The following is a 27,701-nucleotide window of genomic DNA, read 5'->3' as shown; positions in this document are numbered from 1 at the left end:
CCCCAACCCCAGCCCCAACCCCAGCCCTAACCCCAACCCTAACCCCAGCCCTAACCCCAACCCTAACCCCAGCCCTAACTCCAACCCTAACCCCAGCCCTAACTCCAACCCTAACCCTAACCCCAGCCCCAACCCCAAACCCAACCCCAGCCCTAACCCCAGCCCTAACCCTAACCCCAGCCCTAACCCCAACCCTAACCCCAACCCTAACCCCAGCCCTAACTCCAACCCTAACCCCAGCCCTAACTCCAACCCTAACCCTAACCCCAGCCCCAACCCCAAACCCAACCCCAGCCCTAACCCCAGCCCTAACCCTAACCCCAGCCCTAACCCCAACCCTAACCCCAACCCTAACCCCAGCCCTAACCCCAGCCCTAACCCCAGCCCTAACTCCAACCCTAACCCTAACCCCAGCCCCAACCCCAACCCTAACCCCAACCCTAACCCCAGCCCTAACCCCAGCCCTAACTCCAACCCCAGCCCTAACCCCAGCCCCAACCCCAAACCCAACCCTAACCCCAGCCCCAACCCCAGCCCTAACCCCAACCCTAACCCCAGCCCTAACCCTAACCCCAACCCCAGCCCTAACCCCAACCCCCGACCCTAACCCCAACCCTAACCCCAGCCCTAACCCCAGCACTAACCCCAGACCCAGCCCTAACCCCAGCCCTAACCCTAGCCCCAACCCCAGCCCTAACCCCAAACCCAACCCCAGCCCTAACCCCAAACCCAGCCCTAACCCTAACCCCAACCCCAGCCCTAACCCCAGCCCTAACCCCAGCCCTAACCCCAGACCCAGCCCTAACCCCAGCCCTAACCCTAGCCCCAAACCCAACCCCAGCCCTAACCCCAAACCCAGCCCTAACCCTAACCCCAACCCCAGCCCTAACCCCAGACCCAGCCCTAACCCCAGCCCTAGCCCTAACCCCAGCCCTAGCCCTAACCCTAGCCCCAAACCCAACCCCAGCCCTAACCCCAAACCCAACCCCAACCCTAACCCCAGCCCTAACCCCAGCCCTAACCCCAACCCTAACCCCAGCCCTAACTCCAACCCCAGCCCTAACCCCAACCCCAAACCCAACCCCAGCCCTAACCCCAACCCCAACCCCAACCCTAACCCCAGCCCCAACCCCAGCCCTAACCCCAGCCCTAACCCCAGCCCTAACCCTAACCCCAACCCTAACCCTAACCCCAGCCCTAACCCCAGCCCTAACCCCAGCCCTAACCCTAGCCCCAACCCCAGCCCTAACCCCAGCACTAACCCCAGACCTAGCCCTAACCCCAGCCCTAACCCCAACCCCAACCCCAGCCCTAACCCCAACCCCAGCCCTAACCCCAAACCCAACCCCAGCCCTAACCCCAAACCCAACCCCAGCCCTAACCCCAAACCCAGCCCTAACCCTAACCCCAACCCCAGCCCTAACCCCAGCCCTAACCCCAGACCCAGCCCTAACCCTAGCCCTAACCCTAGCCCCAAACCCAACCCCAGCCCTAACCCCAGCCCCAGCCCTAACCCCAGCCCCAGCCCTAACCCCAGCCCTAACCCTAACCTCATGTGTGGTATTTGACGTGGTGTGAACATACACGTGGAAAGCTTATAATGTGTAAATATACATGATTTCATGAAACCATGTTGGAATAGAGACATGTTTTGGGAAAAAAAAGTTAAAATATAATAAAAATTCATTACGAAATTAAAGTCAAAATAATGGTATTTTTTATATAAATTCAATGGTTAAATATTATGATTGAACAAAGTTTTATCATAATCATCATTTACAAGTTAAGGTTGTTCTAAAAGTCAGAATATGGAGAAAATAATGAAGTTACAGTTCAAATGTTACGATAAAAGGTGAAATGAGTGGACGTTTGGTTAGAAAGTACAATAATTTCTTCCAGTTTTCTTTAGAAATTTGACCAAATCCAAGTAATTGTTGTGCTTTATTAAAGGTCCAGGCGGTAAATATAATCTAATTTATGAATCTGACCTAGAATATGTTCCTTTAGTGAGTAAAATCACAACGGGGGTTTATTTATTTTTACCTTAGAATGAGTGTTTTATTTTCTACGGCAGGAGCAGGTTGCGTTGCTATGGTAACAAACATCCTCTTCTTCTGCTGTTTTTATATCAGGTGGTGTCCAATGGACCAGGGTTAAGATCAGAACAGACCCGACCCAAAGCGCCCACAGACAGAGGTACGAGTCAAACCCCGCCCAGCTTCCACACCTTTATTCACCTTCAGGATTCACAAACAAGCACCGACAGACTGTTACCGAGAACACATTCACTTTAAAATCCCAACAGTTACAAGGATTAAACATGAAATAAAAACACTAAACATACCAATGAGTCCAACTAATCAATAACTCATCGATAAGTCGAGTGCTGCTGTTAAAATACATGAGGCTACAAGTTTCTTATATAGATCCAAATTCTAAAAGACAAACTGCTGTTGATTTTTCATCACTAACGCGTCTTAATGCTACTGTTCACCTCTTTTACATCTACGCATAATAATCAGAACATTTGAATATCAATAATTATCTGATTGCATCCAGTCTGATGCATTTTATGGCTTTGAGTTTGATCCGTGACAGAAAAAACCTGAGGTCGTGTTGTCATTATCAAAGTTCAGATAAACCCCACCCGCCTGGCACCTCCAGGTCAGGAAAACAAACGCACCCACAAGGCTCTTAATACAGTAATAACACCACAGATTAGAAAAACAGAGCATTAGAGATGGAAAAAAACATCTGATATTTCAAGAGTAAATTCATGATGACGAGAGAAAAACATCTGAATTTGTCCAAAAACTGTCGTAATAGTGTGAAATAAAACGTTTTTTTGGACGATTAAGTTGTAATATTTAGCAAAAATACACATAATATTAACAAATTCAGATTGAAATATTGTGATAAAAGTCATGCCAGAAAAATAAAGTTGGAATATTATGTTAGAAAAGTCAGGAAAATCTGTATTACATGATTACGGCCAATATTGGATTTAACAATGTCATTTTGTAATTAAAGTGGTCGTAACATGAATTTAAAGTAAGATTATTAGGCTAAAAAGTAACTTTACTAAATTAATGTTGGATTATTAGGATAAAAGTCAAAATATTTAGGGAATAAAGGTATAATATTTTGAAAAAAAAGTCCCCAAAATTTTTTATCTTATATTAGAAGCCATTTGTAAGTCAAAATAATAAAAGTTAGTTTTGATGAAAAATATCCCAACACTAAGAAATTAAAGTCATAATATCATTCATTTATTGTTAGATTATGATAAAACAAATTTTATAATACTAATCAGAATATTTTATGAACGATGATGTAATGTTTTGAAAAAATTTAACAAATTCTGAAATTAAATTGAGAATATTATGATTATAAAGTCGATACGAAATGAAACTTGTGATATTTTGAGGGGGAAAAAAATGCATAATATTGTAAAAAATACAGAACAAATATTGCAATAAACTCTGAATATTTTTGAGAGAAGTCATAACATGATCAAACCGAAGTCGGAATATTATGATGAAAGTCAAAAAATTTCAAGATTGAGAAATTTCTAGTAGAAATAAAGACAAAATATTCATGAAAATAAACAGTAACAGCAGAACTTCTACTCATCTACTTTCAGGGTTCTCGCTAGCATCACTGAACGTCAGGGTCCCCGACGCTGAGATTAGACCCGTGATGCTTTCTCCCACCCAGCGTAGCGGTGTGTTTTTGTGTGCGTGTGATTGTTCAGCGTAATGATGACCACATTTGAATTTGACAAAATATATTCCTTTGTCTTGGCGCAAAGCGCTGCAGACAGGAAGTGAGAACAATAGAATCAGCAGGCCTTTGCGTGCCTGGTCTTGTCTGACGCCCGCCCGGCAACATCCCTTGCCTTACGGGGGGAGGATGCCCCCGGACCTCCCTACACAACTGCGCTGCGTACATGGTGCCCCTACGCTGTGAAAAAATCCTAGTGAGAACCCTGACTTTATTTTCTTCTTACAATATTAGATTTTTTCATCCTAGTAATCTAGTAAATGAACACTTTTATAAAAACATGTATAAAAGTTGTAAAAATTTGCCACTGATGTTTGATAAAAGAATAAAAACATAAAACTCCAGGTTGGACGTCGGTTCAGATTCGAGACGATGGATGAAATGTCAGAAAAACCCGATACATGTGAAGTAGCTGCACTGAGGCGTTCAGGGTCGCCTTGTAAAAAACCCCTCTGCATAAACCTGTAGCCCCGCCCCCTGTTCCGCTGATCTGTTGCATGAAGTCAGTGACGGGCGTTTTGCGGTTGCCGTCGGTCTGGCGTTTCCACGGCGATAGAGCTCATGACCTGTCCGATTTTAAAGACCCCACGGAGGCGGAGCTTCAAGTGTGACGTGGTGTGTTTGTGTTTTCAGATGCGTTCGGCGTCGACGTGTCCGGGTTCGGAGGCGGAGGTGAGGACGTCGAGCCGGATCCGGAACGCCATCAGGTCATAGGGAAAAGAGGCGGAGTCACGTCAGGAGGCGGGCCAATGAAGACGTCCTTGATCAGAGCTGGAACAGAGGTGAGGAGGAGGAGGTCACATGAGAGGTTGGAGGCGGTGCATGGTTTCTATAGCACCGGTCAGTGACTTTATACTTGTGTGCATCGTAGAATTTTAAAAATGGACAAAAGTATGTGGACACGTTGAATTCAGTTGGTATAATATAGTTTTATATTGGGATAAATATCATTTCATTGGTTAGTTTGGTTTAAACTGTTTCCAAAATGCCTCAGAGATGGATTTGACTTAATTTCTGTCAACACTGATTTTATTTTTTTGATCCATGACTATGATTTTAACCCATAAAGACAAATTTATTATTGAATGAATGCTCATAAAAACATAAAGATGCAATCGTAAATACTTTTGTTACCATGGTTCAAAAGGACGGAGCACTAACAACAAAAACTTAAACTGACCCATAAAGACCCAGGGCTCCTTTGGTGGCAGTTCTCAAATGAATGTTTCTCTCTATTTAAGCTTTCTTAAGTCATTTATCACCATTTATTATGAAATGATCCTCTGTATTTTGCATTTTTTAAGTGTATATCAGGTATCTTCCTATATTTAATTCACTGATCATGTAGATGTTCATTAAAACTCAGATGAACCCTTTCATGCATGAATTATGAGAACCTTAAATAGCCTTATGAGAGACTTAATTTTTTTTTCCTAAGTGTTTTTAATTCCTCTAGGCATTGAAAAAACGATGCGATTGACTTTTTTTAACCTATTTTTCATGGAGTTGCAAAAATGTCCTTTCAGCTGGACACCATGTATTTAATTTTCAAAAAGAAGAAACTTATTTATTGATATTCTGTGTGAAAACTATGAAGCTAATCTGATGTTTTCTCACATTTTAACAAACTCTAAAACTGGTCATTACTCACTCCATGGAGATAATATGCTTTTTGTCTAACCCATAAAAACCCAGTGCTACTTTTGTCATCATTTTGTTTTTAAAAAAATGTTAATTACAGTCAACAACAACAACAAGCAACTGACTTACACTCAAACATGTTAGTGCAGATCAAGTTTATGAAGAACAGCAAAGTTACAGTAATTATATGAACTGCAATGTATAGGATGATGCATGAGAGTCCACTGTGTTAGCAGACATGGAACTAAAATAAAATCCATGAATAAAACAGTTGTCCACTGTAGTGACCACTGTGCATGAAAGGGTTAAAGTTGAATGCTATCATATCAGAAACACAGAAAACTGAGGGAAAAGTGACTTTTTCAGCAAAGATACCAATAACTGAATGTAAAAACTAGTGGTTGTAGAACATGATGGTGTTTCCATGGTAACTACGGAGCCTGGGTCATATCTGATGAGCATGAAAAGATGAATAACTGCATTTTACACCAATTATTTACATGTTTTGATCGGATTAATGGATCAACAGGTATTAAACAGTTTAGATCAGCAGATGGGTTTGGTCACTGCTTTGGGTCTTTATGGGTTAAATGTTTTCTAAGTTTACACAATATTTTTCATGCTCTGACTGTGAATAATAATGTTCTACCATAATTAACCATCTACTTTCTTCACATCTTCGGAAGAAAAATCTCCCATTAAACTTTAAGGAAATATTGCCTTTTACATGTATTATCTTACACCTGTAGACATGTGTCCCAATACTTTTGTCCACGTGCTTCAGTGGGTCACATTAACTAGTTTATTTTAATGTGAAACCACATTAAAAGGACACGTCACCACAGGCTGCAGTTGTACATTTCATCAGTGAGTCTAGTGGTTTAGACGCAGTATTTACATGTTGTACATGAACCAGCAGAGGGCGCTGTTGGACCTGAACGTTCACTGCAGATGTTCGGAGCTCAGACATCTGGACTGGACTCATCAGCAGCAGTTACACAAAAATAAAACTGTCTTTTATATTCACTTTATATTTTATTTTAGCTTTAACCTATTATTTCCTGTTTTTTCGCATCTTTGCTACAGAAATAAAATGTACTATTATTATTATGGTGCAGAAAATGTATCAATTAGTCTAAAAAGGTGCAGTTATTTTGTTAAATCTCAGTCCGTTTGGGCTGTAGGAGACTAAGTCACACTGATTTAATTTTAATATCCTACACAAATATTGATAATGGTCAAATTAATTACCAAATTAATTGATAATGGGAATTTTTACTAGATGAGTGTTTTTGTGTTTGCATATCTTCTAATAAACCCTACCATCTGTAAACTGGGTGAACAGGAGGTTTTAGAACATAATCTGCCTCTTGTTGGATGAAGAAGTCTATACCTGGATTTTTCAGGGTCTGAATGTGAGTAGTTCAGGTTCATCCGAACAACAGAGACTCACTAGACACTTATACAGAATCATATGAAGATCGGAGAAGGTTAGTTTGAGTTTTTGGCCTGATTTTACCCCAGAAAAGCCCACATCCGTTTCCATGTACGCAGCTATATTTAGAATAGTTTCATTGCATTGTTTTGGTTTAATTCAGTATTTTCCCACGGTGAAATGAAGCCCTGAAGTGCTCTTAAACCTGCCAGAGTTCATTGATTAAAAAGGTCATTGTGGCGTTTTAATACGGTATCTCAGACTTTCATTATGACTCAGTCTTATAATTCTGTTTACAGATGTAAAAACATGTTTAACACAGGACATATTTTTCACAATTAACGCATCATTCTACTGGGAAATTAGTCTGAACAAATTAGGTTCAAACAGAAATGTAATGTCCATTTACTTAAAAAAATGCTGCAGTAAAACATAAGTTGTACAAGGATAATATGGCATTTTTGATATAGAAACGACAAAGGAAAGTCAGAGAACCTTTTTGTAAATTTGAGTTTTTTTGGTTTCAGAACTGCCGAGGTGCACTTGAATGCACCATGAAGTCCCTTCTGTGTCAGACTCTGTCGTAATGAACCGATGTCGTAGATGTTAAATTAACTGTTTTCATATAATTGTACATGAACAGTCCCTCTTACCTGAAGTGTCACAGAGTCCCTGAACGCCTCCTAAAATAGGGTCCCGGTCTGTGAGCAGCTGACTCCGCCCTTTACGGCTCTGCCCCACCTCCAGCTCTGATTGGTCGGTTTCATCCAGACAGCCCTGAACAGAGGATAAAGAAAAGCTCAGTGACATAATTCAGGTGAAAAAACATTAAACATATAAAGTTATTTTGATCCCAGTTGAAATGAACAGCAGAATATCCAATTAATTAAAACAAAGAGGATAAAATAACATGTAAATTTGTATCTCAAATTATGTGATTAAAAATGCACTGATTTATAAGTCAGAGCTTCCATGTAGACCACACTCGCTAGTTTCTGGGATTTTACTGTGAGCTCTCATCCATAAAACACTCTGAGATGTAAAACAGACAATACCTGCAGTGTCTAAAATGTCCACTAGAAGTTTCAAACATTGTGATAAAAAACAACTTCATTACACCAGCTAATGTCTGCATTAATTTCCTATTGGATTATATGGTGTTTCAGCTGATGCTAATTAGTTTCTGTGTGACACAAACATGCTAACGGTTAACATCAACATGTACTGCAGAAAGTGAAACAGACACAGACCAAGGTTATTATCATTAACAAAAACTAATGAAATGACAAAAATTACAGTTGAAAAATCATTTTCGTTAACTGAAATAAATAAAAACTATAATTTAAACTGTATTGTGTGCTTAAAAAACTAAAACGTCTAAAAATTATGAATAAAATTTCCTTCGTTTTTGTCTTTGTCAATGTCAGATTGATATGAAATCGATTTATTTCACTCGAGTAATTTTAGCTGTCGGCACCATACGCCACTTCATGGTCCGTCACTTGTTGTTTAGAGTTGGCTTCTCGTAGAAAATGGAATCTAACGTTGGGGGGAAAGCGGCAGAGTCTTGTATGGGATTTCTTTGAATACGACAGCGAGGAAGATAAGATATGAAAGAACTAAAACTATTAAAAACTAACTGAATTAGAAAAGAAAAAAGTCCAAACTAAATAAAACTAAACTATAGTGAAAAATCCAAAACTATTATAACCTTGATACAGACAAGAGGGCTGAGCTCTTGGAGCGCAAGGGATGACAGGAAGGCTAATGCTAAACGACAACACTGTCTATAACCACAACAATATTTTTGCACACTTATTTATGTATATGTCTTTAATTATAATATTGATTACATATTGGTCTAAATGTGTCTTAACAGTGTGTTTAAAATATATATTTTTTGTCATATTGGTAATTTTTTTCCTGCTACTTTTCATTTTACTTGAATGGTGCAACTGTAACAATAATTTACCCTAGGATTACTAAAGTATTCTGATACATTAATATTCTCAAATATGACTCGTGTGTGACTTCAGACTCTGAAAACAAGACAAAATGCAGAATTCGAGACTTAAACCATGATGATGTCTCGGTCCACTTTAATGTCTATCCTATTGGTAGTACAGTGTTCTGCTTGTGGTTCTAGTTCTGTTTTCTTTTTTTTTGTCAGATGGGGATGTGTTGACTTACCAGTAACCTGTGGCTGAGCAGCAGTTCCTCTTCTATTGACGAAGGATTCTGTTTCCGTCTCTTGTCCTGAATCAGCAGCTGAGACGGCAGGTCCAGGTCCAGGGTCCTGAGGGACACACACAACTTTGAGAAAGTTGTACAACACTGCATCAATCTGAGGCACAGAAATCAATTTAACTCAAAGCTCTGAGTCAAAGATTCTATGATCTTTCCTCTGAGTAAACGTCAGTTATCTGTTCTCTGCTCTTCTTTTATTTCAGTTTGGACTTGAACGTCACAGTGTTGTGTTCAGGGACCTCGTCTTTAACATAAGTACACATACCGTTTCCTGCTCACGGTGCCTGCAGGTGTCACCTCTGACGGTTCTGATGAAGATGAGGAGGAGGATGGTTGATCTGTGACCTCTGGAAGGCTGCTGAGGAAGGTCAGCTGGAAGTCATCGTCCATGGAGATGTAAGGAGCCAACATGTCCAGGTCCATGTCCTCCATGTTCTGATGGTCAACACAAACACATTCAGCACATTTTAATGTTTGAGGAACTGAAACAGCTGTGAATAGATCTACATCTTAAAATGATATAATCCCTCAATTTAATTTTTTTAAAATTAGTCTATTTCGCTGATCGTGTTCTATATGCATGTTTTTAGTGGCTGTATGGCTGAAACTTCTGGTGCTTATGTTTTGGCCATGACACTCTTGCAAAGAAAATTTTTAATCACGTCATTTTCCCCAGTTAAATAAAGGTTCATAAAAATAAAATAAATAAAACTATAGCTTAAAATCTAGATTTTCTAACAGACATAGAAGTTGCGTTCAGATTTATTCAGTTTGGTTCAGTACAATAGGATTATTTTTATTGTACAAAATAATAAAAAGAATGTTTTTGCCTGATTTTGACTGAATGTTCATGTTACACCTTCTCCCTAGGTTTACCTCCTACATATACACTATATGGACACGTTAAATTTAGGTGTTTGTTTTCTAACGGGTCTGGGATACAAAAAATGACAAATGTCATAATAATCAAATTAAATATTGATTTTTAATCTCAAATCCTCATGTACAGGACATCTTACAGCAGTAGACATGATTTGTCCCAATACTTTTGTTCATATAGTTTATAAACATCAATATTTCCTTAAAGTTTAATGGGAGTTTTTTCTTCCAAAGTGAGGTGTGAAGAAATGAGATGGTTAGTTGTGGTAGAAAATTATTTACATTCAGAGCATGAAAAATATTTTATCAATTTAGAGGTAGAACATTTAAAATTATAGTCATGGATAAAATTTAAAAAAAAATCAATGTTGAGAGAAATTAAGTTAAACCAAACTAACCAATGCAGTGATAACTGCTCAACATGAGAGACACACAATCATATGCCTCCTTCAAATCACAACTTAAACATTGGATGAAGGAAAACCAAGCCTGTGACCATCAGTAGATCATCCTCACTGCGTTGTTCTGTGTGTTTTTAGGATGTTTTGCATTTCTGTCTTTTGCATTTTCTTGTCTTTCTTGTCACCTTCTTAGGGACTACAGATGGAAATGTAGCACTGCTGCTACAATCTGGCATATTTACAGCTGCAATTGTTGTAGATGTTCATTAATATGCACTGTCCCTATTAAATAAAATAAATAAATAAAAATAAAATATAAAATGTATCCCAATATAAAACTATATTATAACATTAGTCATTATTGTTTTGTATCCCAGACCCGTTTGAAAAGAAACACCTGAATTCAATGTGTCCACATACTTTTGTCCATATAGTGTATTTGTCAACACAGTTGAGCAGAAACATAAACCCACATCATGAAGACTGTTTTCAGATCCTACCTGTGGAGTTTCTCCTTCACGTTGACCTTCCTCTGGACAAACAGCGAAGAACTTCTCCACATCACTGGTCCCCATCAGCACCTCCTCACATGGGCTCTGAGACACAGAAGAACGTAAATACACAAACACTACACCAGTAGAACCTGTAAAAGATCCAGAAGGACGGATTTACCAGTGAAGGCTCAGGTGTGGAGGCTGGTGATGACGACGGAGCTGGACTGACGTGATTGAAGATGGGCGACAGGAGCCGCTTCAGCTCTGGACTGCACAGGTCCTGAGGGTCATCAGGGACGGAGCTGGAGCTGGAGCTGGACGGACTCGCAAAAGACAGCTCAATAAAGCCTGAAAACAGGAAACGGAGCAGACGGTCAGATGGAGAACAGGTCCAGTGAAGGTATCACCATGGATACACTGTGGAAGTCTTGTTGTTTAAGCTGCTGTTCTCAGGCTTCCTACAGGGTTCTACGAGTTAAATTTAACTTTATAAACTTTTTTAAGATGACTTAGAACAGAATTTAATGCCTACTTCATGGCCATTCTGGCAAAAACTTGTGACTCCTAGAATTTAGGAAAATGTATTTATTTATTCCAACACCTTGATTCCCACTGTTCTAAGTCATTTCTCACTGGGGGCTGCAGTTAGTGATAACTGGTTCCTAATTTTAGTATAAAATGTCGGGTTGGAACAGAGTAGATAAACGTTTCTTTCTTTGCAGTTTGGACATTTAACAGACACATTTAAACATAATACAGAGAACAAGTTCATGGCAACATAACTGAAGACCTACCAAATCAAACGTAATACCTTTCAAAGACTTTAAGGTATTAAATGCAGATTTGTAAATTCAAGACTTTTAAGACCCTGTGGGAACCCTGTGTTCTACGGTCTGTAAATGTAGACTGGATGCACTAAGAAACTTCCTGATGGTTCTTCTAGGTTCAACTGCACTTGTTTCACTCTTTTGAAAACTTCCAGTTGAACCAAGAAGAACGATGACCTGGGCAAATGAGACCTGACATAGACATCAACCTAACAAACAAAATAAAGCCTCCTTCTAAATCTGACGGATTCACCATTTGAGTTTCATTTCAACCTGATTTCAGATGTGGACTTACAGTGGATTTTTGACTCTGGATAAAGGGAATGTCTCTAGAACTGAACGTACTGATGTAAGACCCCCTCACCTCCCATCAGTGATACAAAGGCGTCTCCGGCCTGAGGAGCCAGTTGGAGGAGCTCCTCTGGTTTCTCCTTCAGTTTGGAGAACAGGTCCGTCTGACTGGACTCCATCACATGATCAGCGTCAGCATCAGAGTCACATGTGTCAGATTTGTCGCCGTCATCCGTTGCAGAAGCCGGTGACGGGGGTTCAGCTTTAGGCTGGGCACATCGGACCTGCTCTAAGGAGAAGACCACGTCTGGCTGCTCGATGGCACTGCAGAGAAACAGAAGAAGAAACCATTTGATTCTCACTTTGCTCAGTGTCTTCATCTGATATCGTCACTGTGTCCTCACCCACTCCTGCTGTTACAGCCCTAAAAATACCAGCTCGCTCCTGGCACACAGAGCTTATGGAGTTACATAACACCATCTGAGCAGCCGATAGGCCATGAGCTACTGTCAGCGTCTAAAGGTTGTTCGTAGTTTTGTGAAATTAAAATTTTTACAAATTTTTAAAATATTCAACATGTGCCTTTATGTCTAATGGTTCATATTTTAGTGGTTTATAACATGGAAATGGTTGCAGATATGAATATAGTTATTATTGAGCACTGGGAAGTCATATATGGACTTTCATTTAAGGCATTGACCTTTGACCTTGAGAATGTCTAGATTTCAATAATCTTGTTCAATTAAACTACTGGACGGATTCATTTCAAATTTTATATGTATCTTCCTTTGGGACAATGTCGACAAAGTTTGTTCACAGTTTTGACAAATTTTAATTTTTTGAAGAATTTTTGGAATATTGTAAATGTGCCTTTACTTATAATGGTCCATATTTTGATGGTTTATAACATGTAAATGGTTACAGATATCAATATAGTTCCTATTGATCACTGATAGAAGTCATATATGGACTTTGACTGAATTATTTGAGTTCTCCAGTGAAAGTACCACCCACTTGTATTGGTAGATTGATCTGCATTCAGACCACAGGACTGGAACATAGAACAGAACCCGAAAATCTGACAAATTCAACTGGTTATTGATTCTTGATAAAACATGACACTGACATACAGAGACATTGGTCCTATTTTTAAAGTACCTGAGGATGAAGTTGAGGCAGACGATGGCCTCGGGCTGCGACGTCTTGCTGCTGTAGAGGACGGTTGCCTGGGTTTCAGCCCAAACGAAGCCACCGTGGTTCGCCAGGAAGCGGTAGTGTCTGGTGCTCACCTGACCTTTGGACAGCACTACACATGGAAGATGGACACAGACGAACAACACAGTTTTGTTTGGCAGAACTTTTAACAACAAAGAAAGAGTTAAGATTTATGCAACATGATGAATGCTTTATGACAGGGGTGTCAAACTCAATTTAGTTCAGGGACCACATACAGCCCAATATGACCTTAACTGGTCCAGACCAGTAAAATAATAATATAATAAGTTGTAACACAATAAAATTTGTAGATGACATAATTTAGAGTTAAAAAAGCAAAACTGCATGATAAAAATATTTACATCTACAAACTATCCTTAAAAAAAATTTGAGAATAACCATGAACAACCTGAAACTTCTTAAGAAAAATAAAAGCAATTTTACCAATACTGTGCCTCAGTTTATCATTTACAGATCACAGTGGATCTACAAATACACAAAACATTTAGTAACAGACAGAATATTGGTACAATTACAGTCATTTCTCATACGACATTTCATGTTGTTCAGGTTATTCACATTTTTTTCCAAAGTGCACACTCAAACAAGACAGAAAAATCTGGAGTTTTCATTATTTACAGATTATTATGACAGAATTTTACTGGACTGACCAATTTGAGATTGAATCGAGCTGAACTTTTGATTCACTCTACAGCAAAACCAAAGGACTCACTCACTAAAAATGGATGTTGACATGGTTCTATTGCTGTTAAATACTAAATATACTTTGCTTTTCAAATGATCAAAATATAAAAAAATAAATTGTTAAAAATGTTTTGAAAAATGGAAACGGAAAACATTTTTCAAACATGAAATCATTCTTTTGTGGACCAAAATATAATACGAATGATCATTTTTCTCGTGACAAAATCAAAGTGCCATTAAAACACATTGGTTTCAACACATTGGGTAATTTTGATCCATTTATGCAAGAGTTTAGGGTCCAGACACTCATGCATCTGAGGGTTAATGAACTATTTGACAAATCTGTTAAAGAAGTGCTGGTGTTCTTATTTCCATACTTACATGTGTGCAGGCTTTTGCTGATGTGATCCGAGTCCAGCGCGTGGTAAAACTCGAAGGCTGAGCGTCCAATCAGGTCGTCAGGACTGTACCCGACCAGCTCCATCACCCTGAAACGTCGAACAGAAATGATCAACACAAATGGCCGACGAGGTTTTTAGTCTAAATCCAGGTGAGGTCAAAGGTCGTCCTACCTGCCCTCGCAGTGCGTGAAGCACAGGTCCATGCTGTGGCGGGTCAGGAAGGTGGCGGTGTCCAGGGGGAACTCGACACTGGACGGGTGGGGGATGGGCTCACAGAGCACGCTCATCACCTGGGCAGCAGGGGCCGATGTGGAGCTGCCGAACGGACGCATGTGACCGGTACAGTGAAGAACCTGCAGAAGAAAGAAGTTTAACCCTTTAAGGACTATCATTATAACAGTGTTTATGTTGTTCTTGAAATAAAAGTGTCAGAAAATGTCTTTTTTACCAAATTTTTTTGCATCTTTTTTTCAGGAAGAACTTAACTTTCAATATCCAGCCATTAAATTATCATTATCATATGTAATAAATGCTTAAAACAGTGTGTTACAGTAAAAAAATAAAAAAAATGCACAAATGAAGATGCACATCAGTAACGTTTACCTTCCAGGAGGCAGACTTGATGTTGACGGTGCGCCCCCTGTTGGTCAATGTGCTCTTCATTCTCAGGAAGAAGTTCCTCTCGCCCTGCTTTTCTTTCATCTGTTTTTTATTCAAGCCTGAAAACGGCAGAATAAAACTGTCAAAAGTCTGGATTATTTTCACCTTCACTGTTGGTTAATCCCACTTTTTCACTTTTAGATGACTGTGAACAATATTTATGCCTGTATTTGATAAGAATGAACCAATGTATTAGCTGATGTTTATCTGTTGTGTTGTATTTATGGTTATTGCATAAATTTATGATTGAATTCATGCTCATAAAAACATAAAGATGCAATTATAAATACTTTTGTTTCCATGGTCCAAAAGAATGGAACAGTAACAACAAAAACAAAAAACAAATTAACAAATAAAGACCCAGGGCTACTTTTGTGGTAGTTCCCAAATGAATTTTTCTCTATATTTAACATTTCTCAAGTGATATATCATCACTTATTATAACATCATCCAATGTATTTTGCATTTTTCAGTGAAAATCTGGTATTTTCCTATATTTAATTCAGTGATCATGTAGATGTTCATAAAAGACCAACTTAAAGTTGAGGGTTATTATATCAAAAATAGAGAAAGCTCAAGAAAAAGTGACTGTTTAACCAAATCTATTATTAACTGAACATAAACCCAGTGTGTCCATCCACTGTCATTGATCCAGCTCCATGGGTTTTACTGGTGAATCAATGTTGTAGAAGATGACGGTGTTTCCACGGTAACTACAGAGCCTCTGAACATCCAAATGGGTCTTATCTGACGACCATGAAAAGATGACAAATTGTATTTTACACCAATTATTTACATGCATTGATAGGATTAATGGATCAACAGGTATTAAATATTTTACATCAGATGCTTTTGGTCAACGGTGGATGTTTGGGTTGTTATGGGTCAATAAAAAATAACTATGGGCCAGAATTTTATCATCAGGACATAATTTCAATTTAATCTATTACAGAAGTGAGCAGAAAAAAACTAACTGAAGAACAGACAATGGTCTGAGCTTTAAGAATACTGAATCCTGTGTCTATTTTTAAAAGTCTGATGTGATAATAGCGTTGGTTCTGACCTGGACGTGACATCAGCAGGTCTCGGAGCTCCTCCTGATCACAGGGATGAATGAAGTCGTAAATACTGTGACCCAGCAGCTCCAGCTGTCGACAGCAACACAACAACATTTTTCACAACCAGTACTCATGAGGCACCAGACTGAGAACAAAACACTTTACCTTAAACTGAACTACTGACTGTTTAATACCACATTATAACCACATAATTTTAATAACACAACTATTTTTACACACATATTTATGTATATTTATTTAATCATATTGATCATATATTGTCTTGTGCATATTGTACAAATTGCTGTTTTAATTATGTAAAAAAAAAACAACTACTAAATAAAGTGGAACCTTGAAATGAACCTAAATAACCTACATTAAATTAAACTTTCTGTTGGATATGACACATTTAACAGACTGTTCAGAGGCAAGCAGAAGACCATATTTCACATGTGTTTAAGTCCTGCAGCTCAGACTGAGCTCTGAATAGATTCAAGGACATATTCCCTCTGTTTGTCCTTCTCAAGTTACTCTGAATACCTTCAGATTATCCGTGTGAGGCTTAGAGTAAAAAGCAGGCTTAAAGTTACGGTCAAACAGTCATGATACTGTACAAACAAACAAGCATTCAGCTGCTTGGAATGGGTGTCGACTTCTCTTAAAAATATTATTGCTGGAGGCTGTGAATTAAACATCTATTTTTCTGTTTTTAGGCCCTAATTCCTCAAATGTGAAAATGTTTTTGCAAGTTTGACGTACACTATATGGACAAAAGCATGTGGACAAGTTGAATTCAGGTGTTTCTTTTCTAAAGGGTCTGGGATACAAAACAATCATGTCATAATCTAGTTTTATATTGGGATAAACATCATTGCATTGGTTAGTTTGGTTTAAATTGTATTATGTAATTGTATTATTGTTTAAAGTGTCCAAAGTGCCTCAGAGAGGGTTTTTACTTAATTTCTCTCAACATTATTGATGTTTAGAAACTATATAGACAAATATATTGGGACACATCATGTCTCCAGCTGTAAGATGTCCTGTTTATGATGATTAAAATATAAACATCAATATTTCCTTAAAGTTTAATAGGAGATTTTTCTTCCTCAGTCAGATGTGATGAAAGGGGATGGTTAGTTGTGGTAGAAAATTATTATTTACAGTCAGAGCATGAAAAATATTTTTAGAAATGTAGAAGTAGAACATTTAAAATCATAGTCATGGATAAAAAAACAAAACAAAATCACTGTTGAGAGAAATTAGGTAAAAACCATCTCCGAGTCATTTTGGGAGCAAAGATAATTTAAACCAAACTAACCAATGCAATGATATTCATTCCAATATAAAACTATATTCTGACATTTGTCATTATTGTTTTGTATCCCAGACCCCTGTTAGAAAAGAAACACCTGAACTCAACGTGTCCACATACTTTTGTCCATATAGCGTGTGTCTGTGTTGGCGTTGACACCATACCTGCGTGATACCGATGTGTTTGTTGACGTTCTCCGTCAGATAGATCAGGTCTCCCTCCTCTGTTACGACCATGACGAATCCGGCCAAAGCCTGAGGGTAGAAGGCGTCCATCGGATGCTCCTCCTCCTCCTTTTCCTTCTCCTGCTGGTTTTCATCTATTGGAAAAACAACCAGGAGATTAATAAAGTAGACAAACCTCACCTAAGCAGCTGGAACTGTTTCTGGTTGTGGAGCTGTTTGGTTCTAGTCCCTTTCCCAGTGGCAGGACACATCTGTACTAAACTTTCAGACTTTGTTATAAACTCCATTTAAGTCGAACATGAACAATGTGGCCGACTGTTTTCCTTTTTACCTTCACTGAATCATTTCCTGTCTGACTCCACCCAACTGCAGATCCACACCTCCAAATCCTGATCCATTTTTCATCAGTGTTAGCTGAATCATATAAAGTCTGTGTTGTTATATTATTGATGCTTTCAATGCTCTGCTCTCACACCTGAGGGAACAAATCTGCACCGAACTGACTCATAAATCTGGAAAAACACACCAAGCGTTTCCCAGCGCTTTGCAAAACCTGCCCGACTTATTTCAGTATTCAGAATCCTACAGCTGTGGAGGGAAGATGAAGATGTGACAGGAGGGTTTTACAGACTTCAAACATCAGTAGCATTAAGGTTTACGCTTCTTTACCCAAGAAAGGTGTGTTTTTAAAGATTTGTTCACATTTAAAGGGGTCATATTTTGCTAAACCCACTTTTATTAGTCTTTGGTTCATTTATTTGTGTATTTGGACCCTAACAGATCATAAAGTTTGAATTTGAGCCCTCCAGGTGCTGCAAAGCTATCTTTATATTCATTTTGGCAAAAATTGATTAGGTTTTTTCTGTAATTCACTGAGCAAAACAGCTGAACGTTTTCTGAGTCTACAGTCGTGGAAAAAAAATATTAGACCACCCTGGTTTTCTTCAATTTCTTGTTCATTTTAATGCCTGGTACAACTATAGGTACATTTGTTTGGACAAATATAATGATAACAACAAAAATAGCTCATAGTAGTTTAATTTCAGAGCTGATATCTAGCCATTTTCCATGGTTTTCTTGATAATAACCAAAATCACTTCAGTTCTTACATGAATATCTATGGCATTGTACTGACAAAAACAGTGCTTTTCGCCATTCCATGTTTTTCCTGCCTGTTTAAGTCACATGATACACACAGGAGCTAGTACGTGATCGCACGACCATTGTTTTTGATGACTTTTGATGATCTAATTATTTTTTCTGCGACTATATAATGTTGGTTTTGAGTTTTTGAGCAGTTGGATGGTAAACTCCACCCTCTAGACTCTGTGTTTTGACGTTCTGTGGACTAAAGGAGGCAGGTGAAGGCGGTCGTCACCTGATCCGAGGAGATGCTGCATCCGCAGGTAGCTGAGCGTCACCCTCATGATGCCGGCTTTGTCCAGGTGGGAGGAGACTCGGCGAGGGAGGGGCAAGCTGTGGGCGAGCTCATAAAACACCTCGGTCTCCTGACTCCGCCTACATCTGGCCGCGTCACGGGAACGCAGCTTCCTCTGCTCCGAACTGGTCCTGGAGGAGGAAGAGAATGGAGGATGAGGGGGGTGATAATAGAAGAGGAGAAAGAGGAAGAGGGAAAAAGAATGAGATGGAGGAGGAAGAAGAAGAGGAGGAGGAATGAGAGAGGATGAGGTGAAGAGAAAAAAAAGATGGGAGGAAAAGAGGAAGGAAGACAAGAAAAAAGAGGAAATAAAAAGGACATTTGTGAGGAGTTCAGGGTCGACTGGGAAAACTGACATTTGCACCACATTACTTCCATTTTAACTCAACTTTAAACCTTTCACTTCCACTGAACCACTCATTTCTCTTCTTCTCTTCTACAGAGAGCAACACATAAATGCAGATTAGGTCAAAAAATAGGTAAAAACTGAACTGAGCGAACATAAATATATCTATTGTCGGAAAATCCTCTTCAACGGGAAATTAAACCTCTTTACAAAAGAAAAACAAGTATAAAACATGAACAAAATAAAGCATCTAGATCAGAGTTTATCCTGCATCATCACAAATCCTTCATGGTCTATGAAAATGTCCTCAGGTATTTTGTTTTTTTCTTTTTGGTCAACTGGGATATTGTTAAAGTGGTCTTTCTCAATTCTGAATCACACTTACCCAGAAGGCTTTAGAATTTCCAAGAACACAAGGTCTTTACTTAATATTTGGCTTGTAGAAACCAAAAACTCTAAAGCTCATTTACAGGAAAAGAACTAAACCAAAATACTGAACTGTAGGCGATCACAGCGGTTAAATGATTCATTTTCTTGGTTTGTAAAAAAAATAAAAAATAAAAAATAAAGTTACACCACAAGTTCTGGGAAATATGGAACATATTCTGCAACTTCCTGGATGGATAGAATGATGATGAAACAAACTGAACTGATAAGCTGCCCCTTTTCCACGATTTTTTTTCTTGTTCATGAGGTTTACATCTTAGTTTTTTTTAAATTTATGCACTTTTGTTGAATTGCATTAATTTACTACCCCTCTGGGTACCATTGTGGCAAAAATGTACATGTATAAAGAACAGCTATAAAATCATCGAAGATCTTTTTTTTTTTTTTTTACTTTAAAAAAAAAAAAAAAAAAACATATATAAATGTTTGAATGTTTGGTAGTTTTGAGCAGGCTGGAGGGTGTTTAAGAGAATTATGAAAAAAAATATATATATATATTTGTAGGCTGATGCAATTTCATGCCTCAGCCCACAATGGGAAAATGGCTGAAAGCGGTGGAATACAGTAAAAATGTCAAATATCACTAGTTTTCTTCAAAATAAAATGTTGACATTAGAGAGTGTGTGTGGTTATAAAGTCCAATGGTAGTGAGATGAAAAAATATGGTTGTAATGGAAGTCAATGGAACACTTTTGTTCACGAGGGGAACCAGAGGGAGTATCTGACACTGTTTTGTTGATAATCTTTGAAACATCCAAGGCTCTAATCACCACCAATGTCCCATTCCCCCACTATTTATTATATGGAAAATACAAAAAATTTGTTGTGTTTTTTGTAATAAATCATTCATAATTCCAATAATCAAACTGGCATTTAAATGGTTTAAATTAGACCTGGGCATTGTATGGCCTGCGAGCCACATGCAGCCCGATAGCTGACCCTGACTGGCCCAAATGAGGTAATTGGCAAATTAAAAGTCAATGCAAATATACATCATCGCAATACATGCAACCAATACGACGGCACTGCTTTTATTTTGAAGGATCACTTAAATTAACATTTTTTCGCACATACTTTTTGTACTTAGCATAAGGCTTATGCACTGATTGGTTTGTTGGACAGTTAACGTCACAAAAATAAAGATTGATTCAGACTGCAGAGTTTTTAACAACACATGGACTGTAGGTATTTCTTCACTGAAGTCAGTGGTAAAGAAAAAGAAAAGGAACTGCTTACAAAGGTGGATGGATTTATTGTTTTTTTATGTAAAGTTCATGCGGAGCTGGTTTGCACATTTTCAAAAATGTTTTGGTGAATATTCATTAAATAATTGTATTCTGTGCTCCACATTTTCATTGCATTGCTTGATTTACTGTTTTTTATACAGATATATACTGAGCAGAACTGCAGGTGTATTGATCCAATGCTTAACAAAAGTCAACGTCCAATCCAACTTTATTTGTAAAGCACTTTAAAACAACCGCAGTGGACCAAAGTGCTGTCCAAAAGAATAGATAAAACCAAAATAAAAGAATAAAATACCAGAATACATTAAAGACACGGAGCTCAAAATCTCGAAAATAACTAAAAAGAAAAGTTCTTGTTGAATTTCAAGCCAAAAGTTGCAAGACAGGCAAAATGATCACCAAATGAAAAAAAAAAAAAAAAAAGAAAACAGAGAGAAATGTACAAAAATGCCTGAGGAGGACCTAAGGGTGAAGGCATTCTTTTGAGTTGTCACTAAAATGTCACATGCTCCTGTTTTTGTGTCCAGGAAATCTCTAATTCTAGTTTAGTCCTGGGATCGTCCATTTCACTCGGGGATTTTTCTGTGGAACTGAACTTTAGGAATGAAAAAAAAGTCAGTTTGTCGTCACCCTAATGTAACCTAATGTTGTGTTTAGAGGCAGAAGGACTCCGGGTTGTGATGGGAGTTCAGCCATTAGAACATTCCTGGATTTACTTTCATAAGTGGGAACAGAACTGATGGCAAAAATAAAAGAGACATGTCCAAAACTACAGAGAACAAAATGTTATTTGTCTGAGCGCTGGGAATGGTCCAGCTCCTCCCCCTCTTTCTTTCTTTCTTTTTTTCTCTGCTTCGACTCAAATAACATGTGCTGACAAAACATCAGCAGGGCTTGGATTCTCTCAAACCCACTGACTGTCACACTGTGGGCTGATTTACAGTCACTTCAAACTGGACCGTATTCTCACTCTACATGACAACACAAACATCCGTCCACATCAAACACACAACATCAGCCAGAAACCCAGGATCTAGGATCTACTGGAACCGAGTTCAACCACCCAGAGCTTTCACACATTCATCAAATAAGATTAGATTTTATTGATCCAACAGCGTGGGAATTCAACCGTCAAAGCAGCAACAGAATAAAGTGCAAGAAAAAGTGTGCAAACATAAAGCTAGTGCAAAAAACTATATATTATTACTATTATAAGAAGAAGAAGAACAAGAAGAACCAGAACACAAGAACAAGAAGAACAAGAACCAGAAGAAGAACAAGAACACAAGAGGAAGAACCAGAACAAGAACACAAGAAGAACCACAACAAAAAGAACAAGAACACAAGAAGAAAAACATAACAAGAACCAGAACAAGAAGAAGAACACAAAAACAAGAACAACACAAGAACAAGAAGAAGTAGTACACAAGAACAAGAAGACTAAGAAGAACAAGAACACTAAAGAGGAAGAAAAACACAGGAACAAGAAGAACCAGAACAAGAACACAAGAGGAAGAAGAACCAGAACAAGAACGAGAACACAAGAACCACAACAAAAACAAGAACACAAGAAGAAAAACACAACAAGAACCAGAACAAGAACACAAGAACAAGAAGAACAGAAGAACAAGAACAACACAAGAAGAAGAAGAAGTACACAAGAACAAGAAGACTAAGAAGAACAAGAACACAAAAGAGGAAGAAAAACACAAGAAGAACAAGAACACAAGAACAAGAAGAACAGAAGAACAAGAACAACACAAGAAGAAGAAGTACACAAGAACAAGAAGACTAAGAAGAACAAGAACACAAGAACAAGAAGAACAAAAACAAGAAAAAGGAGAACCAGAACAAACAGAACTAAACAGACTCTATACACATTTATAACATATTTACAACATTGGAGTGGAATTAAAAAATGTCAGACAGTCCAGATGAAAATAAATGAAGTGACATTTAACTCCAAACTATGAAACCCTCAGCAGCACCACATATCTGTCAGATTCTGTTCCAGGAATAACCTCAGCTGCGCCCTGGAGTCGCCAGCTGACACCACACCGATCCACTTTGAAGACTCACCAGGTCAAAGGTCAAAGAAAACAGATCACACACTGTTTTGATGAGTATATGAGAGGTTCTGAGGAGCCCGGAAAACAACCGCTATCATTGTCCATTGAATGTTTCGTCCATAAAATGAGACTGAAAGTCAAAGATGTTGTCTGGAAATGTCCCGTTTGATCCCCAACTGAAAATATCCAGTTAATGTCTCAAAATAATGGAACAAAAACAGAAAATATTCCCATTTAAGAAGCTGTAACTGAATTTGGATGTTTCCTCTTCATAAAAAATATTTAGACTGATAATTTTATAAGATGTTTTGATTAATTCAGTCAGTTCAGTCACACTTGTACCACTAAGCACAAAAAGTGCCTCTTCAACTCTAAAAAATATTCTACATTTAACTAATATTATATTCATTTTTTTCACCTACATCTGACCACCTTATTGATATTAAATAACCATTCATTTTTAAATATTCTAAACCTTCAAATGGCAGTTTTTTGTCATTTACCAAAAAAAAAAAAAAATTGAAAAATAATCAATTTCTAGTTCATGCAAAGTAATTTTGGGTGTTATTACGGCCTGATGTACGTCAATGTTTAACTGAACTTTGAATTTCAATCTTTTTTGTGTATGCAGTTTCAAATACTCATACTTGTACCAATAAGCTAAAAAATTTGCTCTTCATACGGTAGCTAGAAAAAATATTATACCTGGGTTTGAATTGGCTTCAATGACACATTTTTAACACTGAACAGTAAGAGTCCAACTCCCTGTGTTAAATAATAATGTTTGACCTTCAGTCTGTGGTAAAACACTGACCTCTTATAAAAACAGAACAGCTCGTCATAAAACCACATCAGACACAAACAGCTCTTATTACCACAATAAACCAGTTCATCTGACCTACATAACATGTACTATTATAATAATACACAGGTACGATTCCATCAATTACATGCCAGGAGCTGTTTTAGAGGCGGGTTCCTACTGCGGACAGCATTTTAACTTTTGATCAGCTTTATAAACTATCTGCCTTTAACTCTTTACAGTTCACTCATAGAAATACTCTGAAATTCAAAATGTCAACCTTAGTGTGTTATTGGAGTACATAGCAAGACTTAATTACTTTTGTGAAATTTTTCTAAATTTTGTATTGTCATGTCGAAAATCAACGTCAATAAAGATACCATATTTGGTTCCTTGCCCGAAAGTGGCAAAAAAACGTCCAAGAAGTATATGCAAAATACAAAAAAAACATATGTAAGGTGAAAGGAACATGTATTTTAGAACATAAAAGACTATTAGACCAGGGGTGTCAAACTCATTTTCGTTCAGGTGCCATATTCAGCCCAATTTGATCTCCAGTGGACCGAACCAGTGAAATAATAACATGATAACCTATAAATAATGACGACTCCAAATTTTTTAGTAAAAAAAATAATATTAGATGATGAAACTATTTCAATCCAAAAATTTAAAAAAGAAGTGAATAACTGGAAAAACTGAAATTTCTGAAGAAAAACAAGTACAATCTTATCAATATTCTGCCTTAACTTATGATTAATACATGTGCATTATGGATCAGATCTACCAAGGCACAAAACAGGCAAAATAATGTTAAAATTGCACTTATTTTTCTTTAGACATTCCAGGTTGTTCATATTTGTTCAGGTTACTGACATTTTATTGTTAAAGGATATCAGAATTTAATGTTCTTTGCAATAAAGCAAAGAGAAACAATTGGTGTTGCCATTATTTAGAAGCATAATGTCATCTTAATTTTTTCACATTAAACCAAGAACATTTGGAGTCATTATTTCTTGGTTATTATGCTATTATTTTTGAGTTTAATGCCCTTGACTGTTAATATCTTCAGAGTAATTTTTGCATTTTGCACTTTGTAAATTCATCCTGCGGGCCAGATTGGACCCTTCGGTGGGCCGGTTTTGGCCCCCGGGCCGCATGTTTGACACCTGTGTATTAGACCATCAAAAGTCATCAAAAACATTGGTTATGCAATCAAGTACTAACGCCTGTGTGTATCATGTGACTAAATCCGACAGAAAACATAGAATGCCTAAAAGCCCTGTTTCTGTCAGTACAATGTCATAGCTATTGATGTAAGAACTGAAGTAATTTTGGTTTTTATCAAGAAAACATGGAAAATGGATAGATATCAGCTCTGAAATTAAACTACTATGAGCTATTTTTGTTGTTATTATATGTGTCCAAACAAATGTACCTTTAGTTGAACCAGGCATTAAAATGAACAAGAAATTGAAGAAAACAAGGGTGGTCCTTTGAACATCATTCCTTACATTAGTACCATTACTTCATGGTACCTAACAAAGCAGGTCCACTCACTGTTCATGCAGAGGTGGATCTTACAGACCCTGGAGACCACATTGGACCTGAGACTATTGACTTGCTGTCCTCACTGGAACTATTACTGTCACTGTCTTGTATGTATGTGGAAATGACCAAAGATAGTCACTTGCCTGATAAAGGGTTAAAACTACACAATCCCTTAACCTCTTGAACAAAACACCACCACTGCAGGTAAGAAACTTCCTCAGACTCAACATGTGTTTTATTTTGTCTATTTCAGTATAATCTTTGCCGTCTATCTGTGCTTGTCTTCTCTTACAGACCTGTCATCACATCAGTCGACACGTCAGGTGTAAATAAACCCCGGCCCCGTTGGCTCTGGGGTACGAGGTCCCTCTGACATAATGACCCTGTAAGACGTATTTTTAAATTCGACGACGATCACGTTACATCAGATGGGAAGTGCAGCTGAATACACTCAAATGGACATCTGACCGCTCACATCCCCCCATTCAAAACACCGGACAGTGTGGACACACCCACACAAACACAAACGCAGACGAAGGCAAAACAACCCACAAACTTATCACAGTTTAGGTTGAATGTAAACCACTTCAAACTGCCACTGAAGAATTAGACTTTTAGATGAGACGCAGCACGATGGAAAACACCCACTGGAATTAACACGACTTCATGAAAATGGAACTCCACATCTTCACCGAACAACTGCCTCAAACAGCTGCAGTTTGTTAAGGGGGTGTATTGACAAGAATCTGGCAATACGATACAAATCACAACACTAGGATCATGATACAGCGCAATATATAACGATACTGTTAACAAGGTGATTTTTTTTGTTTGTTTTGTTTCTTTTTGTGAGAGATTATTTCCTGGAAAAATGTAATTACACCACAAATATGCGTAAATACTCAAGTTTTTATTTGATCAGAACAGGATCTAATACTATATCACAAAATTTTCATCTTACAGTGCAGGATTTGGATGAATAAAATTTTAACATCTGACAACAAAACAAAAAACAAACACACACACACAAAATAAATACAATTATGTTTTATAGACAGTTGAAGATCCTGCTCAAACGTTCATATTGAAGTAATTGTGAAAAGAATGTATAGTGTACAGTCTCTGAATCATCCAATCCTAACAAAGGAACAAACATCTGCCTCTTTCAGACAGTAAAAAGTGGTTTTAGAATGCTTGAAATAACCATTATTTAACAAAACAGTGTTATTAGTTTCAAAAAAACTACATGCATGACCTGCAATATCATAATACTACTACTGTAGTATACAAAAAGAGCAAAATACCTGATGTGACTATGTAAATAAAAGAGGCTGCAGGATTTCCAAAATATATTAAACAAAAAGAAAACAAGAAAACAAAAATGAACCCCTGCCTTGTCTGCTTTTGCATAAATACCTAAAAATATTAAATACAGCACTTTTTAATATCGATACAGTATCATGAAAGGAAACATCACAGTACAGATATTTTCTTATACCCCTACTGTTTGTTGTTTTATGTCACAAGATATCAGGATATCATTCATACACTTTGACTTGCACGTGAAATCTCAGTGTGTCCCCATGTGTTGTATCCTCAGGTTTCCAGATCACTGCACATGGACACGTGTTCATCAGGTAATACAAACAGCCTTTTATGAAGGAGGGGCTTTTATGGATCAGATGACACCGACAGGATAGAACACTGAAGCCTGAAGCATGTGAGTGTGTGAGTGTGTGAGTGTTTGTATTAGTCTATTGTTGTTCTACCTATGCTGTGGTATTTTGTTTTTTATTTTTCAAAGAAATATCATTTGTGTGCTCAAAACTATATTCAAACTTAAATGTCTTCAACACTGTATGCACAAGAGTGTAACTATAAAAAATGAGCCCTGAATTTTTACTCAGTTACTCAATAAAAAATATTAGGGATACACCGATACCACTTTTTTCCAGACCGAGGATGAGTACGAGTACTTACATTTGAGTACTTGCCGATACCGAGTACCGATATGAGTACTTAAAGCTATACCGTATGATGTGGCATTTTTACACTTTTCTTTTGTCATCTTAAAATGCTCCTAATAAGTGTGTGTCAAACTAAAATGTAAAAGAAATCCGCCAGGTATTGAAACTCAAAAATGTTTAATTCTCATATATTTCTAATAAAAGTCTGACCAATCATTTTAGTCGGTCCGAATAAAATAATTGGCCGAACCTGACTGAGCCTCCTGTCAATCATCCATTACGCCTGTCCAGCATCTGATCCAT

The 27,701-nt window shown here is 37.9% G+C and overlaps 1 protein-coding gene across 2 annotated transcripts in view; it reads right to left on the bottom strand.

Annotated features, from left to right (window-relative positions):
* Positions 1–2,213: 2,213 nt before the first annotated feature.
* hif1al (hypoxia inducible factor 1 subunit alpha, like) overlaps positions 2,214–27,701 on the bottom strand; it is a 35,814-nt gene continuing 10,326 nt past the window's right edge. Inside the window, exons 2-15 of one of the 2 annotated variants that reach the window (XM_030151597.1) lie at positions 18,913–19,103; positions 17,514–17,668; positions 16,043–16,127; positions 14,923–15,038; positions 14,491–14,672; positions 14,300–14,406; positions 13,157–13,304; positions 12,072–12,322; positions 11,059–11,228; positions 10,887–10,982; positions 9,372–9,541; positions 9,050–9,155; positions 7,513–7,636; positions 2,214–4,554 (exon numbers count right to left, since the gene is read on the bottom strand). In XM_030151597.1, the coding sequence (XP_030007457.1) occupies positions 4,487–4,554; positions 7,513–7,636; positions 9,050–9,155; positions 9,372–9,541; positions 10,887–10,982; positions 11,059–11,228; positions 12,072–12,322; positions 13,157–13,304; positions 14,300–14,406; positions 14,491–14,672; positions 14,923–15,038; positions 16,043–16,127; positions 17,514–17,668; positions 18,913–19,103 (1,969 nt within the window). In that variant the 3' untranslated portion in view covers positions 2,214–4,486. Of the gene's footprint in view, positions 4,555–7,512; positions 7,637–9,049; positions 9,156–9,371; positions 9,542–10,886; positions 10,983–11,058; positions 11,229–12,071; positions 12,323–13,156; positions 13,305–14,299; positions 14,407–14,490; positions 14,673–14,922; positions 15,039–16,042; positions 16,128–17,513; positions 17,676–18,912; positions 19,104–27,701 lie in introns of both variants that reach the window. The other variant, XM_030151596.1, reaches the window with a different exon arrangement.

This window comes from Sphaeramia orbicularis, chromosome 13 (assembly GCF_902148855.1).
Source record: "Sphaeramia orbicularis chromosome 13, fSphaOr1.1, whole genome shotgun sequence".
In the NCBI taxonomy this organism is placed as follows: Eukaryota; Metazoa; Chordata; class Actinopteri; order Kurtiformes; family Apogonidae; genus Sphaeramia; species Sphaeramia orbicularis.
Note: the sequence above shows the minus strand (reverse complement) of the source record. Positions and strands in the feature narration are given on the sequence as shown.